At 45.0% G+C, this 20,024-nt stretch overlaps 1 protein-coding gene across 1 annotated transcript; it reads right to left on the bottom strand.

The window, feature by feature from the left end:
* Positions 1 to 1,657: 1,657 nt before the first annotated feature.
* On the bottom strand, positions 1,658 to 17,199 carry tecpr1a (tectonin beta-propeller repeat containing 1a). The gene is made up of 27 exons (XM_080834273.1): positions 17,067 to 17,199; positions 15,932 to 16,164; positions 15,399 to 15,581; positions 15,077 to 15,199; positions 14,955 to 14,978; positions 14,652 to 14,774; positions 14,026 to 14,200; positions 13,627 to 13,727; positions 13,235 to 13,336; positions 11,881 to 12,029; positions 10,161 to 10,777; positions 9,776 to 9,921; positions 9,575 to 9,628; positions 8,826 to 8,981; positions 7,694 to 7,843; positions 7,068 to 7,225; positions 6,667 to 6,794; positions 6,398 to 6,500; positions 5,888 to 5,984; positions 5,503 to 5,582; positions 5,279 to 5,335; positions 4,572 to 4,746; positions 3,675 to 3,810; positions 3,274 to 3,366; positions 3,013 to 3,119; positions 2,614 to 2,733; positions 1,658 to 2,182 (listed from the first exon to the last, which is right to left on the bottom strand). The coding sequence occupies exons 2-27, from the start codon at positions 16,154 to 16,156 to the stop codon at positions 1,991 to 1,993; spliced, it is 3,774 nt and encodes a 1,257-aa protein (XP_080690399.1). The 5' UTR covers positions 16,157 to 16,164; positions 17,067 to 17,199; the 3' UTR covers positions 1,658 to 1,990.
* Between the last annotated feature and the right edge of the window lie 2,825 nt (positions 17,200 to 20,024).

The raw sequence follows: 20,024 nt of genomic DNA on the forward strand, positions 1-20,024 counted from the left end.
TCCTTGTCCCACTTTGTTATTTTTAAAAGGAATAAATTAAGAATAAAACCAGAGAGAACTATGACATGTCCTCTACACTCACAAATGCATACAGTATCACATTTAGCTTGGAATGTGGACAGATTCACAACACATGGTGCTAATGCCTCCCTTGTGTGAAAGGGAGAAATGTGGTTGGCTAGCTGGCTATGGTCATAGAACTACTCTGTCTTGTCCAGTGAATGACGTAGCTTTATCACGGCGAGTGCCAACTAATATACTTTGCTTTCCTACCAAAGTTGAGTCATTCAGTTCTTTTGGCTCTACACGCACATATTCACAGAAGAAAAAGCCAGGATTCAATAATTACAGCAGTAATGTCAGATAATGCCCCCAACCTGCCATCATGCAGCTCAGAAAATGCTTCATTTTTTCCACATTTCACAGTTTTACAGAGGCTTCCTTTGACTTTATACAGTACCCAAAAGAACATCCTCTAATACAATTGACTCGACTTTTTGTTTGGCTATCAACCCAAACTGATATTCAAATAATAAACACTTATACCAAAAATACATTGATCCTTTTATAACCCTATACAAGCATTTGTGCCACCATTTTTTTTCTGGTCCTAATACAATCAAATCGAGTCTTTAAATCAGCAAAACGTTTTCATTTTGAGGAAGTCTTAATATTCCTGAGTGGAGTAATGGTTTACACTGTCTTGTAGATGTTGCACATTACACATTGCACATTAAAAGAACATATTTCACATCCTTCACTCAGATACCCCACAGGGTCAGGTGCCTGGTCACAAAATTAATTTCACACATGCCCAGAGGTGTGCCACAATTTTAACTGCTGTTAATGGATAACAGCACCCTTTCAAAACTTCTTCAACCCACAGTATGAAGATAAATATCTAAAATTCTGCCGACAGTGAGTGCAAGTCACGTTGCTAAGGCTACAGAAAGAGAGAGAGAGAGATGTCAGTAATAGGGAAGCAAAGGAGGCAGACATCAGTGGCCATGACACAAAGAAAGGCTGTACATGAGAGCCACTGCAAGCCTCAAACTAAAAAAACGCTACATCACCTAAAGTTACAAGGCTTACCTTGGAAACTGGGTTTGCATTTGGTAAAGGCAGTAATTCCTCACCATAACACATTAAATAACCTGACTGAAAGCAGAAATGCCCTTGTAGCCACAACAAAGCTACAGCCACTGAATAAACAATAATGTAATGCTTCCTTCAGTCAGTCACACAGACAGACAGACTGGTTGGTGAGGTGATGATCTTAAACTTATCAACTGTAAGCCTAAGCCTGATCCCTCTATATACCTCAGTCATACTGTTAGCATGTCTCGCATTGCATGGCCCCATATTACTAAACAAACAAAACAAAACAACACAACAGAAAATGCTCACAAAACCACATTCACGTGAAATAAACACTGTATCAATATAAGACCAAATACTAACAAAACACAGGGGAAGCCATCAAGTGATCAGTCGCCAGGAGCACAAGGTACTGGAAGAAGCTGATCTGAAATGAAGAGGGGATAGTGGAAGTTGCCTGACTACATCAAGCAAGTGAGAAAATGCCAGGAGGAATTCATGTGTTGGTGAGAAAATAAATATAATGTACTACAAGAGAAAATATCGTTTTCATAGGTATCATTTTCCAGCACCTTATAAAAACCAAGTGTCTATATGTGTATTTGTCTCCAAAACATATGTCCAATGTGGTATAAATAATATCAGCCATCACTATGCTGGACCTAAATTGTGTAGTGGCCAATGGCCATGTATGCTGGACTTAAATCATGTAGTGGCAATTTCAAATGGTTGGCTTCAGACAAACACAGTTTGATCTTTCTGAACCCTCCCTGCCATGTGTTGGTATGCTCCAGGGCATGGATAGAAGGGGTGTGTTGGTCAACATTGACAGGGTTGGGTACAGCTACAGTAGTGTGTGGAGGAGATGGGCTTTCTGCTGTCTGCGAGGGTCCTAGCAGCCGATGGCGTCGCCGTTGATTTCGGACTCCTGGCTGCGGGTGGGCAGGGGACTGCGTGGGGGCAGGGGGCTGCGCGGGGGCGTCTGTTGGGCAAGGCCGTCGTTTGGCACCGCCACTGCCGCTGCCATGCTGATCCGGGGGGCCTCTGTGGAGTTGGCCCTCACCGTGATGTGGTCCCAACCACCCTGTGGGACAGAGACAGAGTGAGGGGAAGATCCTGAGTTGAGTCCCTGCACAGGATACAGAAGTGTGTGCATAGTTACCTGAACCCTTACACCAATGAGGCATGAAAGCCTGCCGTTTCAGTGTGTACATATGCGTCTGTGTCTGCTGGATGACGGGGTTGGACTCGTTTATTGTGAGCGTGTGCAGTAAGCTTGCTTTAAATCAAGGCAGTAGTGACAAGGTTAAAGGACTAAAGAGGAGAAAGCTTCCTTCCTTCTCACTCCTCGGGGGCCGACACCTAGTTGGCAGGTGAAAATGTGTTGCGTCAAAAGCTAACCACCTTTCATAACCATCTACAAGGGTACTAGAAGGCAACTAGTAATCCCTGACGCGGACAGTTACTGGGAAGAGCTCAGTTGACTTAATGCAAATTAATGCTGCCGGTTCTCACCCCGATGCCGTAGTCCCACGACTGGCCTTTGGGCTCCATTGGCTGCACACCCAGCCGCCGGCACACCGTCCCACAGCTCAGGCTATGACTCCCCTGCACTTTGTCTGCGATGATCCACACCTAAGAAAAGATGTTTAGGAGCCACGAACGATAATTATTCCACAAGTAATGACTAGCATATACCACATTTAATATCAACCAGTAAAAAATGCACATTAATGAGAAGTACTGAGGGAAAGGCATTTCAAACTTTCATGACATTTTGAGACATTTCGAAGGCATATGCTCCTCCCCACCCCCCACTCACTCCTACTGAATGAGAAATTCTGAAAGTAGACCTGGTTTTAAGACTGCTTCTTTCCCCATTAAAGTCCCCCTGAGGTGTGAGAGGCTCCTGACCTGGTCCAGGGGCCCCAGGGAGACTTTGCGCACGTTGTTGGAGATGTGCTCCCACGTGGAGCCCTGAGGGTAGCTGGGGGTCACGCCGTGTCTGTACCACAGGTTTCCTGAGCAGAGACACAAGCAACTTTAATAAGCACATGTTATATCGATGGGGCACAGCTAATAAGAATGAGAACGGTAGTGCATAAGGTTAAAACAAATCTCACAAGAAGAAAAAAAAAAAGAAGAAGGAAAAAGAAGCTGAATGAGGAAGTGTACCGTTTTCATCAACAGTGTAAACGGACGTCCTGCCGACAGAGACCTGCTTGAGTTTCTGTTTGGCCGGGGGAGGAATGTGGTACCAGCAGTCCCCTGAAGGTACACATGTAAAAATGATCTCTCTACACCAGTGTACTTACAGATTCTTTTCAGTCACCATTTCTGCTCCAATACTAGAGTACTACTCTGATATGATATTGCGGTGTTGATCGAGGAAACACAGCTTCTATTACATAAACAATAAAGAAGCTAAGATCTTGTCATCCTTTATTTCTCATATCTCATTATCTTGTCAATGTTTATCATGTTATCTGATTAAAACCAGAAGACAATGCAAAAGCCTGTGAACCATCATCCACGGCTTATACTCCAGAAGTGTAGAACCGTGCTCTGGTTCTGACCTGCAGGGTTCTGAGTGGACACAGAGCCTCGGTAGAAGGTGGAGCCGTCACGGGCGATGGCCCAGACCTGGTGAACGGTGCCTATGGAGATGGACTTGAAGGGCTGGTCTGTGCCGACGTGCAGCCAGGAAGTTCCCTACAGGGCCCAGATCAGCCACAATGACACCAGAGTTACACAACTAACCACTCACATGACTGTGTCGTCTCACTCAACTACCAGCTATAATGATCACAGAGAGGTTTGGAAGAGTGAAGGCTGAGAAAAGAGAGAGACAAAGAGAGAGAGAGAGAGAGAGAGAGAGAGCAGGAAGAGGAGAGTGAGAACTAGAGGAAGGGTAAAAGATAAGAAACAAAAGCAAGAAGAGGAAGAGACCAGAGACAGTGAGAGACACCACAATTTCATTACAGTGACAGTCAGTCCACGCATTCACAACATTCATCAAAAACTCCTTCATTACATCTGGTTCAAGATTAAAGGCAGAGTCAACGATTACAATCTAAAACACTTTTTGCAATTCAGCGAGTGGCTCTTCACAGTCCGCTAGCTGCCTACTCTGTGTGTTTGCTATAAAAGAAAAACTCGTACAACTCGAAAAGTGTTCGTACACAATCTTGGGGGTGGAAGTGGAAACATAGACATTTCCGGCATGTCAGCCTGTTGCTTCAGGAGCATGGAAGGGATGGGTATAGTTTGATTAGTCGTTGAGCTCAAATATCGACAACCGTTTGCCAGAATCGCAGATTCTGTCTTTAACATTACAGAACTAATAAATGAACGATGTGTGTGAAAATGACAATTAACATCATGCACATCTAAAGGGCTACACATTCTACTCTTCCAGACATTGATGTTTCAGGAGGCGTCACCACAGGCAGTAAATGGTGCGGGTGACTTACGGCAGGGGTCTGTGTGGTGACCCCCAGCCGGACCAGGACGTCCCCCTTGTTGCTGATGGCCCAGAGGGGCACCTGCTCATGTGTGCTCTGAGCGCCACACGGGAGGATGGTGATGTCACTCAGGGCAATGGGCGGGACTTCCAGCCAGGGGCCCGTGGTAGCCAGTTTACACTTCCTGTTGGAAAGCAGGGTTGGTTGAGCTGGGTAAATAGAGCTGGTACTGTAGGATGATGTGTGTGTGTGTGTGTGTGTGTGTGTGTGTGTGTGTGTGTCTTTGCTTTGTATATACACAGTGAGGGTGCCTGCAAGTGTGTGTTTAGCTGGAACACGGCAGAATCACACACATACAGAGATCGACAGGAAGAGTGAAAAAGCAAAGAAAGTGACTGTTTGTTGGAGAGTCAGAGAGTGGGAGAAAGAGAGCCTGTGAGTGTGTGTGTGTGTATGAGAGACAGCAAAAGGGTCTAAGTGGGTGTGACAGAGAAAGAACATGTGTTTATGTGAGTCTGTGTTTATGAGAGAGAGAGACAGAGAGAGTGTGTTGGTGCATGCCTGCATGTGTTAGAGATACAGAGACAAAGAGAGACTATGTGTATGTTTGTGTGTGGGTGAGAAAGAAAGAGAGAGAGAGAGAGAGAGAGAGAGAGAGAGAGAGAGAGAGAGAGAGAGAGAGAGGGAGTAAGAGAGAGAGAGAGAGAGAGAAGTACCTGGCCCAGCGCCTCCGGCGCACAAAGTCCTTCAAGGTTTTGTGCCCATGGTATGACCTGGATAAGCAAACATCCACTCACTCAGTGTTCACAAGGCAATTACACACAGCCTTTTCGAAAGAATAACCAGCTTGCTTTGGCCAAACACCAACACATACACGTCATGGTCCAATGATCTAACGTTGAAATAAATCTACAAATGGCTCTAAAGCAGCAGTACATACGCTGGAAAATCTGCTGCATACTGCCAGCCCTCTCTGTCTGTCCCTCCTGAGACACTGTAGTCAGTAGCCCAGTCACTCACCTGCAAAAAAAAAGGATAACATGATCACTGAAGTATACAGTATTACCAAGGAGACTCAAACAACAGACAGTTAATTCAATTCTTGTTTCCATACTTCAGATTCATGAGACACATTCCTTGTAATCTCATCTGAAATGTATTGAGAAAGAGTAAGAGGGCGACTCGAAAGGTAGAACTAGCATTCTGACTGACCGGATAAGACAAATTTACCTCAACCAAGTATATAATCTGGTCCATCCTGTTCTAGAGTGTGTGTGTGTGTGTTTTATGGGCTCAGGCTGAAGTGGGTGAAGAGGGCCACTCACCCAGGTCCAGTGTGGGGAGGGGGGCTTGGTGTTGGCCTTGGTGCACTCGTGCAGGCCTGAGGCATCACTCCACATGTAACGGTCAGTAGGGAGACCCCTGGTGGACACAACAAACATTACAGCTGCTTTAAAAAAATACCACCCCAATCTGATAAACTGTTGTTCAAGCTTCTTCAATGTTGAACCCATATTATATCTTATTCCATATGAACTTTCTTTTAAATCATTAAAAAGATAACATGTTTAATACATATGCTTTCATTGATAACATGTATGCTTTCAGTAAGTATACTTAAATTTGGATAGATGTTTCATACTATTCTGTCATGAAATCAGGCAAGAATTTAGCAGACTCGTTCCGAACATCTTGCCACTGAATTTCTAATGACATCTACACTAGTATGTCCGACTTAAGCTCTGCGTTGGAATTCTTATGTGTCCAAGTGGTATCTAAAGCAGTCTCCACTGAGCTGAACCTAGTGCTGAGTGCTAATAGTGACACCACTGTACTTGTTAGCGTATCCGGTGACCGGGTTCCATCGCTGGTTCTCGTAGATGTAGACACTCTTGACATCCGTCTGCGTATAGATGTTATCTGTGCTGCTGGCGAGCCCTGCAGGGGACATCCAATCTAAATTACATTTGCTTTGGCACAGCACACCATAAGAGCAACGGGCTGAGAGAGAGAGAGAGAGAGAACAAGAGAGAGAGAAAGAGAGAGAAAGAGAGAGAGAGAAAGAGATAGAGAGAGAGAGAGAGAAAGAGAGAGAGGATGTTACCCTGGATGAATCCCCCTCCGTAGCCGCCGGTGTAGACCCAGGCTGTGTGGTCGTAGCCGACACCCCAGACCACGCCCAGGCTGTTGCACTCGATGATGCGGAGGTGACCCCCCACCTGACGCCAGAACCTGCGAGGGGGGGGGGGGGGGGGCAGCAGGGAAGATGCTCGTGTGAAGATTAATTATATACTACATGAGTGATGCAAGAACCCTCAGTTATGAAACAAACATATTAACAACTAATAATTGAATATAGTAGTATTTTTTATAAATCACCAATAGATCACTAGACCACTCCATAAAGAAAACAAGAAACTAAACACATTAAAGTGTGAATTCTATATATCATTATATATTAGAACACATTGCCCTGTTTTATAAAAAAAGTGAAGACTCTCTTACATCTGATCACAGGGCGTGGGATAGAGTGATGCCTCCAGCTCTGGCGTGGGCTCACTGACGAAGATGTCCCCCTTGCAGGTCACGGACCAGATGGCCTGCTTGGAGGGTGGACCATGGATCCCTCTCGAGTCGCAGCACGACACACTGAGAAGAGCCAGCTGCCAGAGACAGACATACGAACATATTTAACTCACATTCAACATGCATTCATGTAACTAAAAAAGTGTAACTGAAAAAATCTACAATTTTCACTTCATAACTCTGGGGCATGGTTTACATGACTGATTTTACAAAGCCCACAGATAAAGGAATCATGTAATCATGTATCATGTATTTCTCCCATTAAAGGCAATATGGGAAAATTAGAGTGAATTGTTTGAACGCAATTACTTTTCCCTGTCCACCACACACACACACACACACACACACACATATATATATTTGTATACACACACACACACACACACACACACACACACACACACACACACATGTGTATACACACACACACACACACACACACACACACACACACACACAACACTATTTCTGAACACAAGGTATGGCCCTGTTCTGATCCAGTGATCTAGTCCCCCAGTGCTGTAGGTGAGGTGGGCATCCAGTACCCAGTCATGCATCTCCAGCTCGGTTGGCGCTGCCAGGCGGATGGGCCACCTTTGCTTCGTCCTCTCAGCCGTGTAGATGGCAAAGGTGTGCTTGGTGTCGTTCAAGACGGGCACCAGGATGGTCACCTCATTCACAAACGCATGGAGATACTGAGGACAGAATTAAATATAGTGAATGGCAGTTTCAGAGTATAGGAAACAAAATAAAAACCCCTTCAAAATGTATGTTCTTTTTCTCCATGTATCAATGTTCCTTTCAACCCCTAGCCTGGATACCAGCCTGAACCCCGCCCACAAAATGTTTGGTCAGGGAGATTCGGTCTGGCTTTGTGCATTTTGGGGAGACAATATCAGTTTTCAGCAAAACGATCTGACCAATGAAATTGTCAGAGCGGGCTTTATACGGTGATGGACAGATGATCAACCAACGCTTGAGTTTAATTAACCGGTAGATTTGAAATAGTACCAAGATGGCGGCGTCTCTGCCTGTTAGTGGGAAATATTTTATGTGAATTAAGCTATCCACACAACTTTTACCGTTTACATTGACTCGGTTAGTTGTGTATGTGCAACACGAATGTTGCAGAGTATTGTTTGTCTTAACTAAAGCTTTCTAGACCATTATTGTAAGGTTATTGCTAAAGCTTAGACCAAAGTTTAACGGGAGCAAGCATATCTCACAGATATTGACGGTGCATTCATTTTGAAAGAGGAACAGAGAAACGCGATTAAGGCATTTGTCGATTGAAAAGATGTTTTTGCCGTCCTTCCTACGGGATCAGGTAAAAGTTTAATGTATCAGATGGTAATACTACGTTGCTCTGATTGGTTCTAGGTATCCAATTCAGCAAAGAGGCATTTTCTTTCCTGGTTCGTTGAAACACACCCCATTAATCACAGCCCAATGGGTCAGCATCAGACTCATATTCTGACTAGAATTACCCCTGTTCTCCATAAACATTTTTCCTCTCATTACAGTTATGCCCCTGTGTTCTCCTTCTCCTCATTAGAATTGTAGTATGGTATACATGTTTGCATTTATATACACATTATTCATCTATATATAATTTCATTCCCAATTTTCCATATTCCTTTGAATTTGAAGTAGATGCAATTGGGCCGCTGTGGTCACCTTCTTCTCCTCGTTAAAGGTGTAGTATATGAAAAGAATGCCGTCTTTGTTGCCCTCGACACCAGAGAACTGCTCCAGTGCGAAGCGCACGTCCACCCACTTAGGAGGCTTCCAGTCTCTCCACCACTGCATGGCACCCTTCTTCACCCACACCGACTACGGGAGAGAAGGATAGAGAGATAGAGAGAGATAGAGAGAGAGAGAGAGAGAGAGAGAGAGAGAGAGAGAGAGAGAAGGAGAGAGAGAGAGGGAGCGAGAGAAGAGAGCGTAAAGAGATGAGAAGAGAAACGTGAAAGGAAGTGCCATGGGTGATCAGGTGTCTCTCACCTTTAGCTACTGCTGCTTTTATGAAGTTTGAGAACCACCTGTTTCTACTGTAGAGCATGACTAAATACAGCACAAATCTAGACTAATTACAGCATACCTTCTTCCTGTAAACATCTACTGTTTATATTGTACCACATAACCTATGCTACTACATGAATCAAACTTTTGACACATACTCCAAAACGTTTCACCACATCTCTATCTGCATGCGTGGCAATGCTATGGACTGTAAAGAACAACATCTCACACGCCTTTCTGAACCTAGAGAACTGAGAACAGTATATACACCATGCTTTTAATTGAATTGTTTGGTGTCATACTGATTTTGCACTACACTGAGAGAGAAAGAGAAAAATGTGCAGATAGAGATTAGGTCAAACACATCTGGAGTGCTAATATCGCTAATTCAGCTACATCCTTACTCCTTTTCTGTGACTCAGTGCTTCTCCAACATCCTCTGAAGGAGCACTAACATTCTACCGACATTACAAACAAGACAGGCAGCGAATGGAGGAGAAAAGAAGAGGAGATGATTAGTCACACTATGGAAAGGGTCTCTGCAAGTCAGACATCCTGAAATTAAGGATCCAGTCTGCAGCAGTAACTTCACCGGGCCAAGGTACCTGTTCAATGGCCTGCTCGTAGTGTCTGAAGTTCTCCATCTCCCTCTTGGACCGCTCGCTGAGCTGCTCAAAGATCTGCTTGCGCCATGCAGCTGACTGAGCAGGAGTGATGGACAAGGACATTGACTGTGTGGATGAAGCCATGCCTTAGGGAGAGAAACATGTTGCATGGTCATGGGGCGTTCATCTTCAGCTTCATCTGTGAAACTAAGGAACATGCCTCTATCCTCTATCAAAGCTATGTCTGCTTTATTCAACGACTTGCTGAGAAATGTTGGGGTAAATAAAAACTTTCCCAACACACAAACTGATGAAAATATTTTCAACACGAAATTGGATCATTTGGATCACATACAGACTCCCAAGTGGGGTGTCTTGAGCTTACCTGTGGAGTTGTACCAGTTGAGCTGGGTGTGCGAGTCCACGGAGCAGCCTCCCCCGCTCACCCAGGCCCAGAGCGGGTGCTCGTCGGGCCCGTACAGCTCCTCCAGGCCCAAGTGGTAGGTGGCCACCGACGACAGGCTGCAGGTGTCGGCCGCCTCCCCCGGGGGCCCCACGGCCAGGTGCGTCTGCGCTTCCTCTAGGTCCACGTTGCTCCACTGGGGGTCCTGCAGCCCGATCGACTGGCTGGAGGAGAGCACCAGGGTGGGAGGTGCCTTGCCTTCCCCGTCCCCCTCTGCGCCCTCCTCCTCTGGGATAGACGGGCCAGAGGGGGGGCCGTCGCGTCGGCTAACCTGGCCCTCGCGGTCTGACACAAGCTCGGAGATAAAGCTGTCGCTGGTGACTTTGGGGATGCGTGGTTTGGGGATGTCCACGTCGGCGTTGCTGGTAGCAACAGCACCAGAAGCAGCAGAAGCAGCATCTAGAGCAGCAACAGCAGCAGGGGCTTCTGGTTCAGAAAGGAGCCCTCCCCCTGTGGCACGCTCCGAGTCTGAGTCGACGTCACTCAGGACTGAACCCTGGGACTGAATCCGCACCTCTCCCCCGAAGAAACAGCCAGCGCTACAAGACAAATGCACATTGCTGGACTGTTTTTGACAGTGTCAGTTTAAAAAAAAGGATGTTATAGCCACCATGTTTATGTATAATTGACATGTTAACATAAATACGATAATAATCATTCTCATACACTTTTCACTTCCACCATGCCTTCTTTTGTTCATAAGAAAATGAAGTGATTTTGAGAAAGAAACTGGGACAGAGAGGATAAGAAACATGATGAGGAGTGGACATGACGGCCAAGAGCAGCTAAGGTAGATAGTGAGTTAATGAGGTTAGGTAGTGAGACAGAGCCAAGAGCAGCTAAGGTAGATAGTGAGTTAATGAGGTTAGGTAATGAGACAGAGCCAAGAGCAGCTAAGGTAGAGAGTGAGTTAGTGCGGTAAGGTAGTGAGACAGAGCCAAGAGCAGCTAAGGTAGAGAGTGAGTTAGTGCGGTAAGGTAGTGAGACAGAGCCAAGAGCAGCTAAGGTAAATAGTGAGTTAGTCAAGTAAGGTAGCGAGACCAGGGGCGTAACTATAGGGGGTGCAGCAGGTGCATGGGTCTTGGGGGCCCGTAGCCAGGGCCCGTAGACAAATGTATGTCAATCTAAATAGTCTGAATAGCCAAGTCCCTAAACATCTGCGCAGGGGGAGGGGGCGTGGCGGCGGCGGCGTTTGGTGAAATACCCTGACAATTTCACAGTTTGTAGTGTTCTAGGCTGAATATCTGCGCAAGGGGAGGGACGGTGGCAGTGGTTACAAACACGGGGTACGGGACTGTAAAATGTTTGGGAACCACGGCCTTATGCCACTGACTAGGGCCCGTCATAATAGCCTGCACCTGGGCCCATCGTAACTACGTTATGGTAGTGAGACAGAGCCAAGAGCAGCAGTAGATAATGAGTCAGTGAGGTAAGGTAGCAAGATGCTTGGGTTTGAGGTCCTTCTGAGGGACGGGGCGAGGCAGTGAGGTCATGATGATTGACCCAGGAGGTCAGTTGGGAATATGAGCCTGTGCAGTTGTGCTGAAAGACTCTGTTCTGTGACTTGAGGAGTTGGGGTTGGGGTTGAACTGCAGTGGACGGTCCGTGTGTGGGGCTCCTCTGGGTCAGCCCTTCAGCTCACCTGTGCATGCTGCCGTTGCTGGTGCTGGAATGGGAGCGGTCACTGTCGCGGGGAACAGACACCGCCTTCCAGGCCTTACCGCTCAGCTCACTGCTCGTCACGCCCTGGCGGAAGTACACCGCCCGGTCCTCACAGTTGATGCCCCACACCTGACACACACACACACACAGACACACAGACACACACACACACACACACACACACACACACAAATAAGCCCCCATACATGTATAAATACACCAAAAAGCAGACAAACATGTACAAGCAAAAAACAGTCATGAAGTTCACGTTAAAAGTAAAAGCAGGTCCACTTAAAGCACCCATTCACAATGTGATGCAATCAGTTGAGATTATCTTACATGTGTCTATTTTCTGTCCACACATCTACAGTTACATCAGCTCCAACCTACTCAAGTCCACATTAGGTATGTCTGCATGTGTGAGTGACAGTGTGTGCGTGTGCGTGTGCGTGTGTGCGTGAGTGCATGTGTGCGTGCGTGTGTGTGTTTGTGAGGCTGGGCTTTACATTGCCAGCATCTGCCACCTCCGCCCTGCTGATGGAGTGTGATCATGTCCAAAGTCTGTTTGGAGGACTATCACATTACAGGGGAGCAAGGCAGAGCATGAGAGCCAAAGATATAAAGAGAGATGGATAAAGAGAAAGTGAGAGGAGGATGGATAGATAGCTGGATAGCTAGATAGATAGAGCGTGAGGGAGAGAGAGACAGACAGAGAAATGTGTGTATTTGTGTGTGTGTGTGTGTGTGTGGGTTTGTGTGTTTGTGTGCTTGTGTGTTTGTGTGTTTGTGTGTGTCACTGAGAGAGACAGACAGAGAAAGTGTGAGTGAGTGTGTGTGTGTGTGTGTGTCACTGGGGGGCTCCTGCAGTGCTTGCAGCTCCGATCTCCAGCACTCAGCAGCATGGGCTTTTAGAAAGCCTTACCCCCAGTAACAGGAGCCCAGCTGTCCCCGTGTGGGTCTGACAGCTGAGCCCAACATGCAACCTCCCAAAATGTATATGCAGAGAGTGACGAGACTCTTAATCTGCAACTCTGGGTCTAAACTTGCCCAGGGGCTATATGCTTGTATAGGTCATCCTCCAGTTTCTACTGGCTGACACTCCCCATTGGAAGAGGTGAGGTTTACTAAGAAATAAGGGAACATTTAGCCATGGTTCCTGAACGCTAAGCCTTTGACATTTTTCCTTACCATCTATTACAAACAAAACAAGTTGTTTGCAGGCCATTACATACGTACGAATTAACTGTACTGTACTGTATCATTGGTTGATAATATTTTATGATACAACACTGACATACATCACAGAGTATAATGTTTTACTCATACTCGCTGACCTGGTCGTTGAGGCCCACGTTAATCATCACCATCTCCCCCACCATGCCAATCCAGCCCGAGCCACACGGATTATGGGAGTTCACGCCCCGTCTGAACCACACCTGCCACACAAAACACTCAGTTCATCATAATCCTATCAACACCACTGAAAATACCCTCCATCAGGGTATCTGACCCACAGCACAACACTCTGGTGGGCTGTTTTTAAAGAAAACTAAATCAACACGAAGTCAGGAGCAGATTTAATTTTAAAACATATATCATATGTAATTCAACACTACCAACACCAGATCTGAAAGGTTTTAAACTTTTCAGACAAACACACCATATACAAAAGCAAAATAATAGAAGAGACGATGTTTATTTTGTGTGTTTTTTTAGTATGTCTCACTTTGTGATCCTTTGTGATGGCCCACACCACGTTAACCCCCACTGCTACATGGATGGTTCCCACGTCTGGGCTGGGCGAATCCACCACCACCCAGGAACTCCCTACATAGAGAACGCACACAGACAGCAGGGCTTTTAGTGATCATAATAGACTCAATATTATTAATTCAATAAATGTGAAGAAATGTTCAATAAATTCAACATCACAGAGAATAAATGAGCCGAATTGCATGTGTACACTGTGCTGGTTAATGTGCCGTGATATGAACAGACCAGCGGATTGATATTCAGGCCAGGCTGAGGAGGAAGAGTTAGACCAGAGGCTACCCAGATGAGATGTGATGTAATTTATAGAGACAGCAGGGACTCAAGGTTTGTAGAGAGGCGGACGATGACAAACCTTTGGGGCAGTCTCGGCCGATGCCCTCCCTGACAAGGAGCTGCCCCTCCCACAGCACGGCCCACACCAGGTCCACTGGGCCACAGCTTATCTGCACCACCTCCCCCGGAATGCTCACCTCTTCCCACACGGTACCTTCCGGATTGTCATGGCGGATTCCGTCCCGAAACCACACCTGGGATAAGTGGGGAAGGGAGAGCATGAGGACAGGATGATGTTTGCCAGTCCCCTTACTGGGATCATCTCACGTTAACAGTCCTATTAACCTCAGGCCATCAGTGAAAACCTGCTATTATATATATATATATATATATATATATATATATATATATACTGTATATAAATAAAAGTATTACTTATTGAAATTAGTCATTGACGGATACCTACAATGCTATGGTGCATTTAAAATTATTACAAGAAAAATATCGTAATAATTATGACCAATATATTTTTTAAATATGTAAAAAAGTGATGTGATGTGATAATGTAATAATTTTTTGTATAAGGGCTCCGCTAGACAAATCTCAACTTAGCCATTCCTGCCAACAGTTTGCTTTGGGTGGATATTGTACGTGTGTTTTGGGGGTTTGTGTGAAGTTGGGTTGCGGGTGGGCCGAAGAACAGACCTTGCCCTGCAGAGAGACGGCCCACAGGGAGAGACGGCCGGCGGGCTCTTCACTGACCTCCCAGCCCCCGCAGCTAATGTCACTAAACGGGTCGGGCAAGGGCCCAGTTGGCTCCGAGGGAACCTGAGAGAAAAACAAAACACACACACATGCACACATGCAAAACAAGTTAAGATTATGCATTTGGGATTTGTTTGCACCTCCACACTGTAGGAAAAGGAAGACACTAAAAAGGACCACAAGGGAGAAGATCAACACATGGACTCAACTCTATAGGATGGATCTCAGTGAACTTTGTCTTACCTGGGATTGAATGCATGCACGGAGCTACAGACAATAAAATGAGAGTTTTTCTGTAAGTGAAAGCCATAATGTGGAGCTGTTCATGAACTCAGGCAGGCATGTTTATGTGTTTCAGCTCGCACCTTTGCCCAGGTGTCCCTGGCTTTGTATCTCCTGTACCGAATCCATCGCCGGCGACGGACACAGGAGTTCCACTTCTTGTCTTTTGTGTAGGTGGCTGGAAAATCTATGGCATATGTCCAACCCTGTGACCAACCAACCACAAAGACATAGAACAGCACGTTGTTGTTCATGTGACATTATTTCTAATCTAGGCAAGAGACCCTACCCCTTCCTTTAAATGTAGCCACTACTTCAAACCTTCAGTATGTGTGCAGTATGTGTGACGCCACTATGTAATGATTAAAGAAGGAATCTGCAAACAGGCAAAACATTTTTTTTTACCGTTTTGTCTGTGGGTTCTCCTCCAATGTTCTCGTCCGCGTACCAGTCGCCTTCCCATTCCCAACTTTCCGAAGGCAGCTGGAAACTCTCTAGTGGCTGGTGTTCGAGCCCAGTGACATCACTCCACTGCCAGCGGTCGCTTGGCAACAGACGATCTGAGAATCCGTCCACAGGGTTCCACCTCTGCATATCACAAGAAGCTCCTTATCATCTGATGTTAGGAATACTGTGATCCTAAAATGCTGGTTACAACCTTTATCCGAAAGTGGTTAGTGTAAAAAGCAACCAACAAGTGATTTGTGTTTGATTAACTAGGAAAAGTAAAAGGGGCTTATATCTCGGTTATGAAATCTCTTGTGGCAAGTTTACACAATGAAGTGTGCATAATGTTCAGCACTCCTGTATAAAGTGTTAATTATTTTATCAATGGCCAAAACCCTTAACACCACTTACATCTGCTCTCCATGGCAAGATATAGGGTTGTGTGGGTGGATGCCTGAGTGAAGTGCCTGTGTTTGGGGCCATGTGCACACCTGGTTCTCAAAGGTCTCCTCCTGATAGCGGATGGGCAGGTCGCTGGCGTGGACGTTCAGGTAGATGTTGTGGTCGCAGGCGATGCCCCAGCAGCACTGCTGCACGGATGTCACGCGCTTGAACTCCAGGTGCGCATCACGGCACTGTTCCCACAGCTGACACGCTGTGGACAAGCTGTATACGCGACCGTAAACGTCTACCGCCCACAGGAGGGAGCTAGGCATGGTGAGGCCTGCAACAGGGACACAGATTACACGTTGGGAACCACCTTCCAATCACAGCTTCATTGTGGTTCTGCTCGTACCACCCTGAGACACCATGAGGTTTAAGTAGGTGGCTGAGCTGGCATGGAATCACCATTGGGTGACCAACGAAATTCATTGAGAAGACTTAAAGATTGATGCTGGGAGCGTTAAAGAAGCGGTCACAGGACAGCTGACAAGTCAAGGCTCGGTTTCTGCTGCACTCACACATGGCTACATGTTTTGGGTATTTAGCATGGATTTTTTTTTTTGTTGCGCTACACAGTTAAAAGGAACATCGACTTGCTGCTGTAAGAACGATTAACTTGTTTGGTACATGTCTGCAGGTGTGATGCATTAACGAAAGCTATACTATACTGTACGATACCATACTACACTTACGTTAGCCGTTAGTAAACACTATACTAGGCCATATGCATTGCACGCCCAGTTGCAAGCTCAGTTATCATCTTATCATAGCATTAGAATTACGTATCAGAAGGTTGCAAAGACAGTAAGATCAAACACATTTTGACAGCCCCTCCGGAATAACGCATCAATGGTAATGCAAAATGCAAATAGCCTACAACACTGATTGACTACAAGACAGCTATTTTGCTGCCAATGACTATAACGCTAAATCAACTAAGGTGGTGTATGTAGTGAGCTGTCGTTGGTAAAATCACAGAATTACAGGTAAAATCACAATGACACACAAAGCCCGTTATCAAATCTGGGCAGTGCAATGATGCGACGATGCGTGAAATGAATGACCCTAACAAGCTAGCAAACAAGCTGACATACAGGGAAGTAAACATCAGATTGACGTAGCTAATCCGTTGGTTGGCTAAAGCAGACGGCTGCTGCGAAGGGAAAAATAAGCGGAACGTACCTTTCACTCTTTCCTGTCATTAGCTACTTGCCGTTAAATTGAAACGTGGAATGTATTGAGCCTGACATATTCATTTTACGAGCACTGTTCTCATTCTCGCCCTGTTTTCATTCTCGCCTTGTTATCATCCCACCTCACCTAACACTAATCCCAAACAGGAAGTATGAAGTTGTTGGAAACTTTACCTGCTTCATCCATATGAGGGCGACAAACTCCCTCATATAAAATGAATCATTTCGCGTTGTCCAAAACATTCAGAGGCTTCCAAGACGGGCTGCGAACCGTAAACTTAAGGGAAAACAGAAACCATGATGGTGTAAACCCTACGTGTGAAATGGACTCAAAATGACTGACCACCACACAAAGGTATCTTTCAACAACTGCTTAGTTCCAGCTCTTAAGACCACTGTACTTTACTCTGTTGTCATTACAGTGCATGAAATGCCCTGTATTGTTATTCCTAGGCTTCTTCTTCTTCTTCTTCTTCTTCTTCTTCTTCTTCTTATTCTTGTTACCTTTTTCTGCGATTAATTCAGCCCGAACCGCTTAACGTAGAAACTTCATTCAAACTTTGTCGCGTAGGTCTTGTAAACGACACTTATGCTATGTATTTTTCACTTTTCTAAACTTTATACTTTTTAAGATATTAAAGAAAAACGAATATAAATGTCTCCCATTGACTTACATTGGGCCATTATGACATCATAATAGGGTCTTTAAACTGGCTTGCACCTGTGCTTTACTGACACCTGTGCCAAATCAAAGGAACCTCTTCTCTCTCTGTCCCTCTCAATTTAACTGTAACTAGGAACATTAAGACACCATCCATTCTCTATTTTTTTTCTCTCCATCTCTCCATCTTTCTCTCTCAGTCAACTTTCTCTCACACTCAATCTCTCTTCTTCACTCCATTTTTATCTCCTTTTTTCAATATTTTCACTCTCTCTTTATCTCTTCATCCAGAGCCACTCTTGTTCACTCTTCTTTCCTTCTTCCACTCTTCTTTCCTTTCTTATTTTCTTCTTCCATTTTTCTTTCCTTCTTTCACTCTTCTTGCCTTTCTTTTTTCCTTCATCCACTCTTCTTTCCTTCTTCCACTTTTCTTTCCTTTCTTCACTCTTCTTTCCTTCTTACACTCTTCTTTCCTTTATTCTTTCCTTCTTTCACTCTTCTTTCTTTTCTTATTTCCTTCTTCCACTCTTCTTTCCTTCCTTCACTCTTCTTTCCTTTCTTCTTTCATTATTTCACTCTTCTTTCTTTTCTTCTTTCCTTCTTCCACTCTTCTTTCCTTTCTTCACTATTCTTTCTTTTCTTCTTTCCTTCTTTCACTCTTCTTTCCTTTCTTCTTTCCTTCTTCCACTCTTCTCTCCTTTCTTCACTCTTCTTTCCTTTTGTCTTTCCTTCTTCCACTCTTCTTTCCTTTCTTCTTTCCTTCTTTCACTCTTCTTTCTTTTCTTCTTCCTTTCTTAACCTTTGCATTTCATGCACTGGTATTTCCTTCAGGAAATGCATTTTCTAGTTACAGTGCATGAAATGCCCTGTATTGTTATTCCTAGGCTTCTTCTTCTTCTTCTTATTCTTGTTACCTTTTTCTGCGATTAATTCAGCCCGAACCGCTTAACGTAGAAACTTCATTCAAACTTTGTCGCGTAGGTCTTGTAAAAGACACTTATGCTATGTATTTTTCACTTTTCTAAACTTTATACTTTTTAAGATATTAAAGAAAAACGAATATAAATTTCTCCCATTGACTTACATTGGGCCATTATGACATCATAATAGCGTCTTTAAACTGGCTTGCACCTGTGCTTTACTGACACCTGTGCCAAATCAAAGGAATCTCTTCTCTCTCTGTCCCTCTCAATTTAACTGTAACTAGGAACATTAAGACACCATCCATTCTCTATTTTTTTTCTCTCCATCTTTCTCTCTGTCAACTTTCTCTCACACTCAATCTCTCCTTCACTCCATTTTTATCTCCTTTTTTCAATGTTTTCACTTCCATTTTTCTTTCCTTCTTCCACTCTTCTTGCCTTTCTTTTTTCCTCCATCCACTCTTCTTTCCTTCTTCCATTTTTCTTTCCTTCTTCCACTCTTCTTTCCTTTATTCTTTCCTTCTTTCACTCTTCTTTCTTTTCTTCTTTCCTTCCACTCTTCTTTCCTTTCTTCACTCTTCTTTCTTTTCTTCTTTCATTATTTCACTCTTCTTTCCTTCTTCCACTCTTCACTCTTCTTTCCTTTTGTCTTTCCTTCTTCCACTCTTCTTTCCTTTCTTCTTTCCTTCTTTCACTCTTCTTTCTTTTCTTCTTTCCTTTCTTAACCTTTGCATTTCATGCACTGGTATTTCCTTCAGGAAATGCATTTTCTAGTTTTGGTCTGTTATCACAACTGTGGGTATTCCAAGTACGGGGTTTAATGACACACCTGGATACGTTAATGTGCGGTCAGGGTGCAGGTTTGGTACCCTGTAGACTGGGTTCAAGGTCTCTCCCTGCGCTAGTAATGGTGTCAGAGGTGGGGAGGCTTGCCGTGAGGTCATCGGAGGCGTGCCCAGTATGTGAACTGTATGTCGGACCCCAGGTAGGTTGACCCCTGTATGAGGGACCCCAGAGATGGGTGTGTGGGGCGCCCTGGGATTGGTGTACAGTTGGAGGATGCGTGAGGATGTGTGAGGATGCGTGAGTTTTTGTGAAGCACATGGGAGCAATTCCCACAGGCGAGGGCAGTGTGACAGAGTGGCCTCACTACACACAAGGGTGTGCTCTGACTGCCATGCCAACCTCCATGGCTTTTTGGCGCACTGCCAGGGTGCAGGTTTGGTACCCTGTAGACCCAATTCAAGGCCAGGTGAGGTGACTGCCCTCTCCCTTTGCTACAGAGTCAGTGGTAAACCTCCTTAAAGAAGAGTCCTTTGACTTTGTTTAGTTTAGCTTAGTAAATGAAGCCATAGGAGGTTCA

This window comes from Sprattus sprattus (genome assembly GCF_963457725.1).
Source record: "Sprattus sprattus genome assembly, chromosome: 3".
NCBI lineage: Eukaryota > Metazoa > Chordata > Actinopteri > Clupeiformes > Clupeidae > Sprattus > Sprattus sprattus.